Source organism: Crassostrea angulata, chromosome 8, assembly GCF_025612915.1.
Source record: "Crassostrea angulata isolate pt1a10 chromosome 8, ASM2561291v2, whole genome shotgun sequence".
Classification (NCBI taxonomy): domain Eukaryota; kingdom Metazoa; phylum Mollusca; class Bivalvia; order Ostreida; family Ostreidae; genus Magallana; species Magallana angulata.
This window is the reverse complement of record NC_069118.1, coordinates 51564565-51580262: the sequence shown is the minus strand read 5'-3', so window position 1 is coordinate 51580262 and position 15698 is coordinate 51564565. Positions and strand designations below refer to the sequence as shown.

The following is a 15698-nucleotide window of genomic DNA, read 5'->3' as shown; positions in this document are numbered from 1 at the left end:
ATCTATTTAATTGTTGGTTTAAATTGTTCTGATTTTGATTTTTTAAATGAAACCCTTTCTATGTTTAATTGACACGTTTTGACAGTGCACTGCGCGCAGACACGAGGGGGATTCCCTAGACATGTACAATTACGGGTCCCCAAAGCTTACACTGACAAATCGCTGTAAAAACTCCGTGTCGCCGCGGTCCGTAGGTCGGGTGCTGGTCACCCTGTCAGTCCAGGGTATGGAAGAGTTCACAGGGAATAAGGGGGATTTCAATAGTCGTCAATAGTGCGTTCGTTTCAAAATAATGGATATTCCCCTATTTGAAAATAATGAAATATTCCGTATGAATATAAGGAACGCGGAATTAATTATTAATTTATTATCAACTTTGATTATCGACTGCTGTGTAGAATAAAAGATTCCAACCTTCTGATTGGTAAGTAACTTTATCTTTAAAAAATATTAGAAAAATTAAACAATCCCGCTTTTATTATCAGGCTTATTATGGTTATGGAGTGGTTATGAAATACATATGTAAAACTTTAACACCAGGAAAGTAATAATAATTTTTTAATTACATGTATAATACATTTAGAGAGTGTATTTTGATAAATCATATAAAAATAAAGTGTTTTTTTTTAAATTTAATAATTTTTTAATTATTTGAATTTTAAATCTATACCCTGAAAAAAAAAATCATGTTAGGAAGCGTTTTCAAGAACTACAATTAACGTGTGAAAAACTAGCAGTAATTCATTTTTTTTAAGGGGGGGGGGGGGGGGTAAACAAAGTAGATTGTGACAAAATATTCGAGTTATGTTGCCAGTAGTAACACAGGTAATAGCTTTCAACTCAAAAACGTTGTTTTGGTAGGCTAGAAAATTATTTACCAGTTTTTGCATCATTCGTATATATAATCATAGATTTTTTAAAATGCAAAAATCTAAAAGATTTTGAAGGAAGAAATGCATGCAATTTGTTCATTATTTAAAAACGTGGCCTATATGAATCAAAATATTATGGATCAGGTATCAACTAAGTTCTACGAAATCCTTTCAGTTTTTATTCCTTTCAATTTCAAACCACCAATCAACAATTGATGACTAACAAAATCAAGGTTATTTAAATCATAATTTGCGGTTTTTGTTTTCTTTTAAAAGTGATTAGTTAATTAATGTGATTTGACCTGTCGGTAGCTAGAAAATATTTTTTTAATTTTTGAATGATTTTAATCCTGATCGACTTAAAAAATATATCAAAATATAAAAATTACTATCTATAAACTATTTTTTTTATTTTCATAAATATATCTTTAAATAGTTAAATAGTTTATCCGCTCTTTCTTTATAATTGCAATAAATTTATGAAAACAATTTGTATAAGCTGTTGCATGTAAGTCTAGTTTCTAGCAATTTCAATTTTTCAAGTTTCTCTGAAGATCCCCCCCCCCCCCCCAAAAAAAAAAATTGATAGATAATATAAAAAGCCTATTAAAAAAGAATTTAATATACTGTTTATTAGTAGATCGATCATTACCCACAGGAAGTAATCGTTAATTGAGACTAAATACAATAATTTATCAATTAAGTCGTTCATAATATTTGATGTGTCTTAAGAAATAGTTAGATGATATCAAGCAAAATTTTAGCGATTAAAAGATGAGAGCGGGAAAAGTTTACTTCAATGTCATTTAAAAGAAGAGGTCAATTCAATTCTTTATTCAACCAAGACCAGTTCACTGGTATTTGAGGTTCTAAATAAGTATGTACAAATGAACACAAAATCAGGCAAGGATCATATGTACAGTAGAGGTACCGTAATAACGATAAAAAAAATATTAGTACAGGGTGTCCCAGAATATCTGATACCATTTGAAATGCATATGAATTAATTATGCCCAAATTATGCTTGGCAAAAACTTGTAAACTGTGCCTACAATAAAACAATTCTAAGTAAAACGTTTTCCCCATAAAAAAGGTTTTGGAGAAAAATGTGTTTCTCATTGAATTTTGATGTCACAAAATTGCAACATATTTCTATGGTTAAATTAAATCTTTTTCAAAACGCATTGGACAACAAAGCAGGTATCTTCCGTTTTAAAACTGTATTTTCAACACAGACTCCAGATATAGGTGTATTAATTATTGAGTAATGAACCTAAATAATAATAAAAATAATATTGAACTATGAATAAACAACTCTGCAGATTCTTAAAATTGTGATACCAATTGTGAGTAAATGGTTTCAGATATTATGGGACACCCTGTATACAAGATTGTATAGGGTTTTGTGGAGGGTTTTTTCTGAGAAGAACAGAATTTGAAATTTTTCTTAATGAATAAACATGGTTTTTTATTTATTTTTTTTTACATCACAAGTATTTAGTAGCTCGCTAAATTTTTATCATACTTCAGTTTTCAAAGTATCTCTTGGACAAGAACATTTTTCTATCGTTTCGAAAATGTGTACATTCTAAAATATAATGAAATTCATCCCAATGCTATTACAATCGCACATTGTACATTTTATTTAATTTTTGTCGATATTATTCCATCATCTGTTTATATTTGGAAATCGATGGTTACAGGTTCGTATAATTTTTAAACGTGATCCATGGATTTATAGGTAAAATCAACAAACATGCACTTTTCTAAATTGAAATTTGTTTTCAAAAATCTATAATTAATACATTTTGGTGAGTTATCTACTATACTTCTCCACTCTGGTACAAATTGATTTTTAAATATTTCTTTAACTATTGACTTTAGCCAGTTATACATGAAACTACATATATTGTTTTGATTTTACAATATGCACACTGTTAATTAAGACAACCCACAAGAGGTCAAGTACGTTTTAGAGATATGCTGTTTTTAGAGAGAATGTAGGCATTCTGGATATATTTCACCCCAAAAAGAATGAAATTTTTATATTTGTGGCTCGTTTCCTTCAAATTTCATTGAAAATGATAGTGATAAAAAACGACTTTTCACCGAGTTTATCTTAAGATTATAGTCCGACCCACCTCATAAAATCCAGTTATTGCCACGAAGCATCATCAGAAGAATTCATAAAACAAAGAACTATATAATTATGATAATTTGGCCCCCATAGTTAGCCATTTTTTAAAAGTGTTTCTGGTACAACAAAATGTTATGTTATATTTTCTTACCTTTTCATGAATGGGAAATATAGAACGCATGCTTGAACAAGGAAAAAAAAGTCACTTATTAGCCTTGGCTAGATGCATCTCTGATTAAAATATTTTGCTTGTTCAAGCATGCGCTCTATGTTTTCTGAGAGAAAAACTGCTTGAAAACAAGCTGTTTTATGCTAAAAATGCAAAAATGGCGGGGAAAGGTTGTCTTTACGATGTCATATTTCTAAATTGTGGGCAGTTGAATCAAAATGAACATTATGTTAAAACATCACATATATATCTGTACAAGGAAAACAAAGAATTAGAGTAAAATAACGATGTTCATTTTAGGGTACCATTTTAGGCCCATATCATACATGTATATAGTCTTTTAAGTGCAGTGTGTTATTTTCGTATACTAGAGCTTGACCTTAATATGACCTAATTACTTAGAACATAAGCCACGTCATTGGCTGATCAAATGTTCTGCGATTGATATACCCCCCCCCCCCCCCCCGTACTTTATGACAAGGGCCTAACGGGAATTGTGTTGAAATTAAAACATTTTGCTTACATTCCATTTGAGATAATATAAATCGTTATTTCAATACCTAAGTTCAATTAATTTAATACATATTTATTTTATCAGTACAGGACTATCCTTATAAAATTTAATTTGATGAAATACAGTAAAGGATATGTGCCCATACAATACTAACTGGATTAGTTTTTAGTTTAAACAATATTTTATTGATAATTTACAATAGCAGGTACATGTATTTGGCATAAAGTACAATAAGATTGGGAAACAAGCCAAAAGGCTTATACAAATCCCTCTCTTAGATAAGAAAAAATATGAGAGGTGCAAATTACATGTATGTATGATTAAATAAAAAATATGAGAGCTTATATAAAAGAGGAGATAAAGACATCCAATATATGTATCAATCAAGACTAGATATTTTGACATATGCATAAGTTTGAGAGTTGGAATTACAAGTGCATTTATTTTTAAACTAGTGAGCTAATCGACCCACGAACGTATAACTTCATGTTATACTATAAGGAAAACAATACAATTATGTTCATAACAATTTGAAGTAAAACACCAAAGGAAATACATGTATGAAATACATCCCTGTATAAATATATCCTAGATGCGTTTTCATATTTAGAGAATATAATTAAGTAAAAAAAGTGTCGAGGTTACACTAGGTACCCTGAAATCGTTTACTGTCGATGATAAATTTTTGGACCATATAAAAAATGTATTTATTATCATTATCGCTAAGATTGGGAGACCCAAAGAGTAATATGTTTACATTTGTTGGATCTCGAAGTTTGTTAATTGTTTCACTACGTATTACATTATAATTTGGGCAATATAAAAGATAGTGGTCATTACTTTCAATTGAACCACATGTGCATAAGGGGGAGGGGCAGAGGTTTCTGCGGAACATATAAAGTTTCAGGGCGCTGCACTCTAATCTTAACTGGGAATGTAGAATTTGTCCTTTTCTGGATCCAAAATTATAATAATCGGGAATGTTTATGTTGCTACGATTTAAATATTTTTTGAAATTGTTTAAAGAAGGGTTGTTTTGTATTTCATTAGGTAGTGTATTCCAGAGCCTTATTGCACTTGGAAAGAATGACTCATAATATAGCTTTGTTCGTGCGAAAATTTCCCGTATGGAATTATTACTTCTGGTATTATATGTTCCATCTTTAGAAGTTTGTATTTCTAAAATATTAGAAAGATATTCTGGAGTTTTGCAATGGAACATTTTAAAGAACTGAACGAGTCGATGGTTTTCCCTACGCTTTGAAAGTAACACCCAGCCTGTTTCTCTGTATAAAAATGCAATGGACGCCATTCTATTACCCCCCGTCACTATTCGTGCCGCTTCTAACTGAATATTTTCTATTTTTCGACTAAGATATTCCGGTAAATTATCCCATATTATATCTGCGTATTCTAAGGCTGGTCTAATAAAAGAGAAGTATATTTTTTGTAAGCAGTTTCTATCTAGTAAAAATTTAACTTTGCGCATTTGTCCCAATCTTGCATAAGCCTTGGATATCATTTCGTCTATATGTTGGTTCCACGATAAGTTACTACTAAAAATTACACCAAGGTGTTTATGCGATTCAACTTCTTTGAGGTGGACATCATCAAATATGAGTGAGGGATGAAAAGGCTTCTTAATTTTATTGGAAATGGTCATGCATTCAGTTTTGGAAGGGTTGAAGGATACAAGCCATTTTTTAGACCAGTCGTTAATTTTCTCAAGATCAGAGTTAAGTAGAGCTGCAGAGCTGAACGGGTTTTCAACTGTTATGTAAATTGACGTATCATCAGCAAACAGTTTAATATTACAATCGATATTGACCACTAGGTCGTTTATGTAGATAAGAAAAAGGAGTGGACCTAAAATACTTCCTTGCGGAACACCAGCTTGCACGTTTTTCAGGTATGATTTGGTACCGTTAATAACGACACATTGTTTTCTATTGTGAAGGTAACTATGGAACCATTTTAATAAATTGCCACGTATTCCCAAATTACTAAGTTTATGTAGGAGACCTTTATGCCATACCTTGTCGAACGCTTTGCTTATATCAAAAAACACTACCCTTATCTCTTTGCCTTGATCAATAGCTCGATAAAAGTCACTAGATATACTAAGCAGTTGATTGACAGTAGAATCATTAGGACGGAAGCCGGATTGAGATGGAGTTAATATGTTATTGGAGTGGAGAAAATTGTATAGGTATTTAAAAATACATCTTTCCATACACTTCCCAAGAACACTAAGCAGGGATATTGGTCTATAGTTGCTCACTGTGTTTGCTGAGCCTTTCTTGTATACAGGAGTTACATTTGCGATTTTCCATTGATTAGGAACAGTAGAACTTTGCAGAGAAAGATTGAATAGTTTAGTTAGAGGATAAGCAAGTTCTGATGAAGCTTGTTTGAGGAGCATAGGATTTAAATTATCAGGACCAGTAGCTTTATTAGTATTTAGGATTTGCAAGTTGTCTTTTACATCTTGAACAGAAATAATAATATTGTCTAGGTTACAATACGGGTCATTATTATCGTAGTTTACGGGTAAATCGATATTGTCATCATCTACTTGCGATTGTTGACAGAAGTAGTCATTGAATATATTTGCTTTCTCAAAGTTTTCGTTCACAAGTGTGCTGTTATCATTTAATTTAATTGGGGGATAAGTAGATTTATTACATTTTTTTAAATTTGTAACTGGATTGATAGAATAATTCTCATAAATAAAATTAACTCTTCTAAAAGACTGTATATTTACAAGTTAGATGTACTTCAAATAGTTTGATGTTTGTTTTAGAAAAAAAATTACGCGATTTTTAAAAATTTTTTTTTTTAGGGGGGGGGGGTGAAAAACTTACCTCTCCGTTAGAATGACTCTTTCATTGAAACTTATTTTGTAGTACCGATATAAGAAAGCAAATTAAGAATAATCTGTGTAAAATAAATCAAATAACGTAAGAGCATGTGCGAAGGAATTTTATTTTTTATTTAGAATAGATTGATGTCACTACAGGTTATCAGATTCTGATTTGGTTAATCTAGATATTGAATATCGAATGTCGTAGTATTTTCGAATCTCGAATCTCGAATGAGCTCTCTAGGCTTCTGTGTTGATATGATAGCTTCTTTAGATTCTAAAGTTAGACGAATTTATATATTGTTATAATATATGTTGCACTGTATAGTATACTAGATTTATGGCACCCCGTTTATGTTCCATCAGCTAGACTAGCAGCTGACTAGAAGATGTTCTCCTGGCTAGAAGTTCCGAAATGAAACACGTCTCCCTTGTTAACATTGCTGTTCTGATAATAAGTTCCCTTTGTCACATTCACTGTTCGCTTAAAATACGAGTTCAGGTTAAACTTGCTCCGAAAAAATAATTATGTTATTTATTGTTATTTTTGACGTGCTATTCTAACAGAAAATGTAACCGATTTTCAGACTATATTTTTCTGAAAGCTTAAGATTGAAAGTTCCTTTTGTTATACATGTATTATACTACATGTTCCAAATACGTTTTGTCAGTAAGATTCACTAAAATGATCGAGTATGTTCCCCTAGATAGATTTGATAGATATTTTTTCCCTTGGTAGAAATATTCTTCTGATGGAATGCTAGTAATCCATAAGAGAACTAATTCTTTTGAAACTCATCTTACTTCCCAAATTGAGCTGAATAAGACTGTCGCTGGCATTTATCTGCCCCCCCCCCCCTTATTAATTTTGTTAAGTAAGTTTTTGTGGTGAATTTTTTGCTATGGTTGACAAAGCATCCTAGTCTTAAATATAATGACTCGCAAATCTGTATAACTCAATATTTCGCAATAATACACGTACGCTCTTTTTTCGAGGCATTGCTATATATGATATATAATCAAATACTAGTATATAGTTAAAGCTGAATACAACTCTTTAATACGTTCAGTATTCCTTTCGTGGGCGTAAATATATCTTTTGCATTTATTTCTTGTTTAATGTGCATATTCTGTTTATAAATAATTCATTGACCTGTTTATTTGATGTCTGCGGCTTATGTACACGGGTTGTAGGGATAGCGACCTATAAAGATAAATATGAAAGACAATGCCTTTTTCTTAATCACAACACTTTTCGACGATTCAATTACTAGTATCTATCAGTTAAATTTATGTTTTAACATGTTTATCATTTGAAAACATTTTCTCCCCATGTTGCGGGCAACAGGCATAGGATAGACCGAAGCTATCAAATGAATTCATGATATACGTAAAAAAATAAATACTTGTAATTCATTTCTCTTTCTCTTACACTACTATAGAACATAAAGTGTCCAACCTTCCAATTAATAACGATAATTCTTCATTTAAAAATCAACAGTTATGTACAACAGAGTTGGGAAAAAGGCAAGACGTACAGGAAGGTGGGAAATACTGGGAAATAAAGCATAACTATATACTTCATATTTTTAAATATATCTGTTGGGATATTGACAGCCATTTTAGGTTTAGCTAGCCAGTAATACATTCAGAAACCAACTATGAATAATCAAAACATGGTGTATTTATTCAGACTTGAGTCAGGTAAAGGTGCCGTTGTCATAAACATGTTTTTGGTTTTGTTTATATATGTGAATAATACACCAAAACATTGTGAACAATAACGTGTTGCTACCTCAGGATATCTAACGCATCTTAGAAAAAGCCAATTAGCCCCACTTAGTACACGAATGAGCCAGGGTTTTTTAAAAACAAAATGTGTTAATGTTGCTTGTAAGATATGCAGGATAACAGGATTAAAGTTTAAGCTGTTATTTTTTTATTACAAATCTGTAATATACAAAACTATGGAACGAAAAGGCTATACTGAAACTGCAAAATTTTACTAAAGGATGTTAAAGAAAGTAGAGGACCTGGTGAATTTTAAAGACAGTGAAACTGCTAAACATGTTGAATTGTGACTTTATGCTAACTTGTTACATCTTACATATACACACATGTTTTAGATCAAACAACAAGAGTTGTGTTTCCCAGTAATTTCCAGTATTATCCAGTTAGTTAAATTAGTAGTATAACTAGTATTTCCCGGAACGGTAAATATCTTCATTAGCGGTAATTCCCAGCACCGGTAATTTCCGGTCAACGTACCCTTATTACGAAAGTCGACATGTTTCTCCATGCAGAATAAAACGTGGGATACTTTTTAAATTTAGAAGTCAGACATTTTTATAAGTAAAAAGAGTAAAATGCACTAATACTCATTGACAATGAAAATATTACTTTTGACTAACCGGTAACTTGGTCGTATCGATTGTATTTGTAAAATGTCAGTATATGTGATAGAGATTGCAGTACATGTTATAGAGAAACCATATCAATATTTTAGCGTAATTTCTCTACAAATATCAAAGCATTGATAATTCTTCGATTTGGACCCTTGGTATTTTAAATATGTTATTGTTTCAACAATCGAGTACAGAAAATAAACAGCTTCTGAGTTTGTATATTTTTATGGTAAGATACCCGATCCCAATTAATGCTATCTTACCATAGAATATACAAACTCTGTTGGGTATTTTGGGGTTTCATGTCAACAAATATCTGTAATTTGTGCTAAACATTTGCTTCCTTTGACTTTCAGAACATGTCATCAAGAGAAGCCACCCTCCCTCCCTACATCATGTCTTCAATGGTCATCTACGCCATCCAGTGCTCCCCGCAGAAAGCCTTGACCTTGTCAGAGATCTGCGTATCCCTGGAGGCCATGTTTCACGTCTATGGCGGCAACGACAAAGCTTGGTACAACAAGGTCCGTAACGTCCTCTCAAAGAACACCCACTTCGTCAAGATGAGGCATCCCAACAACAGCGGCAAGAGACTGTGGACCGTCGACCTGTCCCTTGTTCCTCTTACTTCGTTCCGAAAGCAGACGACACGTAAAGAAAGTCACAACGGATGGCCAAACCTCCTTCATCAATATCTTGGTGTTCCGGAAATCGAGCTTCGTGGTGTTGTGTCATCAAGTGCAGCTTCCGGTATTGAACGACCCACCAGTGTTGTGTCCTCTCAACTCAGCTTCGGTATTGACCGCATCCTCAGCATGTCGCCCAGAACGTCAAAGACTCCCACAGCAGACGACTCCATTCTATATGAAGATGCCTGTTCCGCTTGTGATTCGTTTTACAGTGTGTTCGATACCACTTACGACGAGAGTGACTCAGTTCATGGAATCTGTTATTCATCCATGGAAAGATTCCGAGGTTATTCCGATGTGTCATCCTCCAAGGATATCCACGAATTTGGACATTCCACTCGGATTGTTTCGGACTCTAGTATAGTTTCACTAGACGCTCCCTGTTCACCCATCGAACCAGAACTTTCACAGGAAGACATTTTCGCCGGTGTTGAAGAACTCCAGTCCATTTTGGAACCAGAGGACGTCATTGACTTTGCGCCGTCAGACGACTCTGTCATTCTTTCGCCAGCCGATAGTTACAGCCTCTCAGCCCTTGAATCGATCGCCGACTTCGTCATTCAGTGTCCAGGGGATTTCCTCCAGGAGTTCGAGCCTTACCTGCGGGACCTCAGTGACTGATGTATGTGCTATATTCTTAGGTTAATGAAAGTATACATTGCCTACTATTATAAACAGTTTGTTCATTGTTGTGTTTAGCATTTTTGTAAATATTTATTTCATAACAATTAAATTGTTATCTAAAATGGATTGGATTTGTTTATTTTTCTTATTAGGTATAACCACGTTAACACCTTTGGTAGTCCAATGATTATACCAACAACAAAGAGATTCATAATATCTGTTTATGTTAATACTAATGTGAAGAGCTAACGTAAACATGAGAGAAAAGGAGCATTTGATCATGTGATACTGACTATCATACATAATTACTGATGTTTCTGATTACTGATGCAATTTTTATTTTGTAAACATGTCAACATCGCGCCATATTTTTGTCGGCATCGGTTGAATACTTGTGAAAACCTAATAAGACTGTAATAGTTAACTTACTAAGCAATGACAAAATTTCAGCTGAAGTACCTTAAATTCATAATTCAAAACTTAAGATAACACATGCATGAAAGTTTCACCCCAACCCCCCCCCCCCTCCAAAAAAAACAAACAAACCAACAACAGCAGCAACAACAAAAAAACAGGAGTCACAATAAGTTATCATTTATTTCATGACTAAAAAGCTAAATCGAAAAATGGTTATTTTAATTTTTTAATTAACATAGAATCTTGACATTACATTTATTTCAAAAAGAAATTTGCCAAATTGCAAAATTTTGATCTGGACAACCACCGATTTAAAAGATATTTTTCAATCATACTTTGTCAATTTTTAAAGGAAGAATGAACATACAATGAAGGTAATGTAAAAATGTATAATGAATGTAACAAATAAAATGGTTAATGATATTAAAACTCACAAAATAGAATATAATAATTTCTTCAGAAAATAACATCAGTTCACCCCTAAATATATTGTATACATATGTAAAGATAAATCCAGTTGTTCTTAGATTCTTTAATAATCCACTACATCAATTTCTTTATAAAAATTTAAAAATTTTAATTTGATATAGAAAAATTCAAACAAAGGAATGTATCAGTACTGTGGTATTACATTAGGTTAACCACAAACAACTTTTTTCTCTAAAACATTTTAGAATTTACTTCTACAAAATTTTAAAGAATGAACGCATTAATCTTATTTTCTCAGGAAGTAATTCTAAACAAATTTTATTAATATTCAAAAAGTAATAGATATAACTGTAAATACTATAAACCATACAATAAATCATTGTTATTACATAGCTACATAAAACAATAAGTATTTTTTGCTCACACTTATCATTGACATAAAATATACACACACAAAATCACTTTATTTGCGTTTATTATACACGTTGCCCCTATCTAATATTGTTGATACGGTGTTGATACGGTGTATTACGACATTCCACTCCCTTATCGACCTCTCGCACGATATATCAGCATATTTGCCCCCGATGTCCTGGGTTATTATTTCAACTGACACATAACTCTAAGGCTGTTTATTACAGTATGACACATGTTCTGGTAATGTTCTGGAGAAACCATACATTTGTTATATGAAATTTTGGTCAATTAAATTATCCAGTACTTTTAAGACAAAATGACACCGTCTAGACAATTTAAGATTGATTACGTGTGGTTAGGACCCAACTCGTTGACCTTACTATTTGTCGAGGAAATGTGAAGCAGACAGTGCTCATATAATTTGATCTAATTTTTCAGTGGATTTTTAATTTGCTAAAATTGGTTTACATGCAGGTGACACACTGTAGAATGTTTAGACAGTTCATAATGAAACAAGTACAACTATCATATCACACTAAATAGAACAGCCAGAAACGATCTCAAAATTTCTTGAATCATTGGACCTTTTACACATTTTCACGGGTCCAGCAACACGTTCCTGTTCTAAGCAACTCCCATACACTACCATATAATATATAGGTTAATGTATACCCGTGCATTAATCGCCATTTATTGAAGGAGGGGTCTATCACATTCCCTTCGAGTATCATTTCGTGTTCTGAACCCACCCATTTTTTAAAGTACAAAACCGTAAGTGAACATTTTTATTCCATATCTAACGAAAAGTGCTATCAGTACTGAAGTGTCATGTATCAATAACATGAACACGAGCTTCTCTAACCAACCTAATCAAAATGAATGCAATATGTATTCTAGCAATTTATATTCTCCCAGAAAACCAGCAAAACTCCATAGCCTCTTCTTATTTCAAAGTTTTTGAAAATATTTTCCTGCGAATCTGTCCCCTGCCACCTTAAAGCTGAACACCGCTCGTAAATAGGCACCATCACACAGATACCTGGTATATAAACCCTTCGATTTCGTTACACCCGATTGCACACCTGAACCTCGTGGCCGACATGTAGTATTCCTTTCGTGGTCTTTAGATTTTATGCATTTTTTTCTTATCTTATGTTCATTTTCTGTTCGTAAATAATGCATTGACCAATTTATTTGATGTTAGTATTCTCCTGGCTTCAAAAAGTGCGTAAAATTTGATAATTTCATCGCGACCGACATGGCAAGGCAAAATGTACGTCCACACAGGTGAGACCTCTACAGCGAAGTACTTTGAAATGTTTAGAGGTCTGTCTCTTATATAAGGGTTGTAGGGACAGCAGTGATTAAAGAGAAATATGGCGGACAGTGCCTATTTACGAGCGGTGTTCAGCTTTAAGGGAAAGAATAGTAACACGCAGGAGTAATAATGTTATTTATCTGTTTTCTACACGATTCGCCAGTTTTTACAGCATAATGTTGTCCTTTTATACTTTGATAAAATGGCAAAATCTAAAAATGTACACAGCGTCGAACCTGTGGCAAGATTGTTGACAATTTACTTTTATGGAAACGTTATTTTTGCATAAAATTGTGATATTGGATTCCTTTTACCGTACCGAATGACTGTGCAACAAAAAGGTTGCCCTTATTGTCCACACTTAAGTAGCATGCGCATTTTAAATTACAGTTGTCAATGTAGCGGAGGAACTGTCCGTCCTGATCCAGGATGTGGATACAATCGTTGTACCAATCTGCTGTCAGGATGCGACCCTGACTGTCTGTAGTAATTCCGCATGGCCGATCAAATGATTTTTTGTAAGTGGGCGGTGGACCAGTGTAGGTAAATCGGAATTTCCCGGCATGATTTACCACTACTACTGCGCCTGCTCCATAGTCTGACACACATATATCTAGGTTTCTGCTCTCACTGATGTATTTAGTGCCACCACACGAATAGAGAGGTTGTCCTTTATCATCGAACTGAATACTTTGTTTCTCTGTGAAGTCAGAGTAACGCACAACTTTTGATTGTTTATCATCGCTGTCCATAATGACCAAGAGGTCACCAGAGAAGGTACTACAGATACCGAGAGGTTTCCATCCCCTTAAGCTGATCACTGTCTGTATCTCGGTGTGTTTTTCTATTTGATATATAGTCCTCTCTTTCTTATCAGTATAGACTAGATCGCCCTTTCCTGTCACTGCTATGTCCTCTGGTTTGTTTCCAGACTTGGTTGTGATAGTCTTTAATAGTTCTCCACGTATGTTGTAGAGTCTTATGATTTTGTCACTACCACAAATCCATAAATCGTCATCGCCCATACATGACACACAACGCAATTGATTAAAAAATCCATATTTTGTCTTTATTTCTGTGAGAATCTGTGGTTCATCAATGAGCGGTTTTTCCAGGAGATAGAATCCTGCACCTTGAGAATCCATAGTAGAATCATCTTCTGTTTCGATAGATAACGCTGATAAAGAACCAAACTGTTGATAAATCTGTTCTTTGTTGATATTCTGAGGGGTAAAATTCGGTAAGGAAAATGTGAGTTTAGGAGGCAATCTTCTGAATTCAGTATTCCTCGATTCGTAGGCAGAGACAAGGCTGACATCATTGGAGTTTAGCAACTTCTTCAGCTTAGCAATGCTTTGCTTGATTTCAGAAATGGTGCGTGCAATTTCATCTTCATGTTTAGCTAAGACAGACAGTTGTTTAGAGTCCATTTCATCAAGATCAGATTTCAGTTTCTTAATCATGGAATCAATTTCTCTATGCCAATCTTCTCCATGCATGTTAAAAGCTGTTTTCAATTTCTCGGAGTTTTCCTCTAAATCAGCTTTCTGAAGAGATATGTTAGATGCAATCTCTAAATACTTAGGATAGATTGATTTTTCTAATTCTCGTAAATCTATCTCCAAGACTTTTTTTCTGTTGTCAAGTTCTTTCACCATGTCCAGAAACTCATGACCTCGATGCTCTTCAGAAGAAACACACAGCACACAAACAGAAATGTCACATTGTTCACAATGAAGTTCACATTGTTTAGAGGAATGTTTTGGGCACATAGGGTTGAATCCTCTATTTGCAAATGGCACCACTTTGTGTTCTGTTGATAGGTCTGTGAGGTGTTTCCCCACGCAGATTGTACACAGGTGTATGTGGCAAATGTCACAGTACATAGGGGGGCCTGGGTTCTCACAGATTTGACACAGTAACACATCCTGGGCCCAACGTCTTGGATCCATGACCAGATACCTCGAGGGATTTTCAGCACAATTCTGTGAAAAAAATTTATCTTACATTTCCCTTTTCTCCATTTTATTTGATATGCAGTCCGATAGATCACATTATTGATAACGACTTTAACAAACTAATCCCGTTTTAGCCTTTTTGACCTTATTTGTTATTTAATGATTATGATAACTGTCTGTGATAAAATTTACAATCGCATATATATATATATATATAATTTATACTTCTAGAATGATACTTTAATACCTGTACATGTTTTTAGGGTAACATTTGATAGAAATAACCCCCCCCCCACACACACACACACACCCGACATGTATTTGTTGAGATACAATTAAAAAAGTAAACCATGTACTCGAAAAATAACATTATACGTATTACATCGTTATCACCAATTACTAGTTAAATTAGTTAAATAACTATCAACTTACCTCAACAATCCATCTTTAAAATGAATCTTTTAAGTTAGATACCCGTTGCCATTTTCTACCTGCTTAAAACCAATCTCAGTTTAAAACCGGAGAGCTCGTTCCGCAAGCTTCACTCCCTTGTACATCCGTTATCAAAGTGATCAATAAAATCGTCACATGACTTTCCGTTGAATAAATGGGTGGATCTAACACTAACGAAAAATGTAATGTAAGGTTTTTTTCCGAAAGTATAGCATGTTGTAAAATTTAAATGAAAGATTCCATGAAAGAATTGCATTTGTAATAATTTACATTCGCAAATATTTTTGTGTGAATAATTGTTAACTACCTTGGCTATCGGTGACATAAATTTCAAATACAGAACACGGGTTTCAACATTTGTTTTTTATTTTAAACATATTTTATTGAGTAATCAAATGGATTAGGCAACAGGTAAAGCATATATAAACCTTCA

At 33.4% G+C, this 15698-nt stretch overlaps 2 protein-coding genes across 2 annotated transcripts; one reads left to right on the top strand and one right to left on the bottom strand.

Annotated features, from left to right (window-relative positions):
* Window positions 1-9319: 9319 nt before the first annotated feature.
* On the top strand, window positions 9320-10270 carry LOC128158046 (forkhead box protein J3-like). Its single transcript, XM_052820722.1, has one exon. It carries the CDS (start codon window positions 9320-9322, stop codon window positions 10268-10270), a length of 951 nt encoding a protein of 316 aa, XP_052676682.1.
* A 581-nt stretch (window positions 10271-10851) lies between these two features.
* On the bottom strand, window positions 10852-15367 carry LOC128160584 (uncharacterized). The gene is made up of 2 exons (XM_052823918.1): window positions 15245-15367; window positions 10852-14839 (listed from the first exon to the last, which is right to left on the bottom strand). The coding sequence occupies exon 2, from the start codon at window positions 14804-14806 to the stop codon at window positions 13130-13132; it is 1677 nt and encodes a 558-aa protein (XP_052679878.1). The 5' UTR covers window positions 14807-14839; window positions 15245-15367; the 3' UTR covers window positions 10852-13129.
* Window positions 15368-15698: the final 331 nt, after the last annotated feature.

What these genes read in the sequence shown, in the direction of transcription:
- LOC128158046 (XM_052820722.1), top strand. Translation starts at nt 9,320, where the DNA reads ATGTCATCAAGAGAAGCCACCCTCCCTCCCTACATCATGTCTTCAATG.
- LOC128160584 (XM_052823918.1), bottom strand. Translation starts at nt 14,806, where the DNA reads ATGGATCCAAGACGTTGGGCCCAGGATGTGTTACTGTGTCAAATCTGT.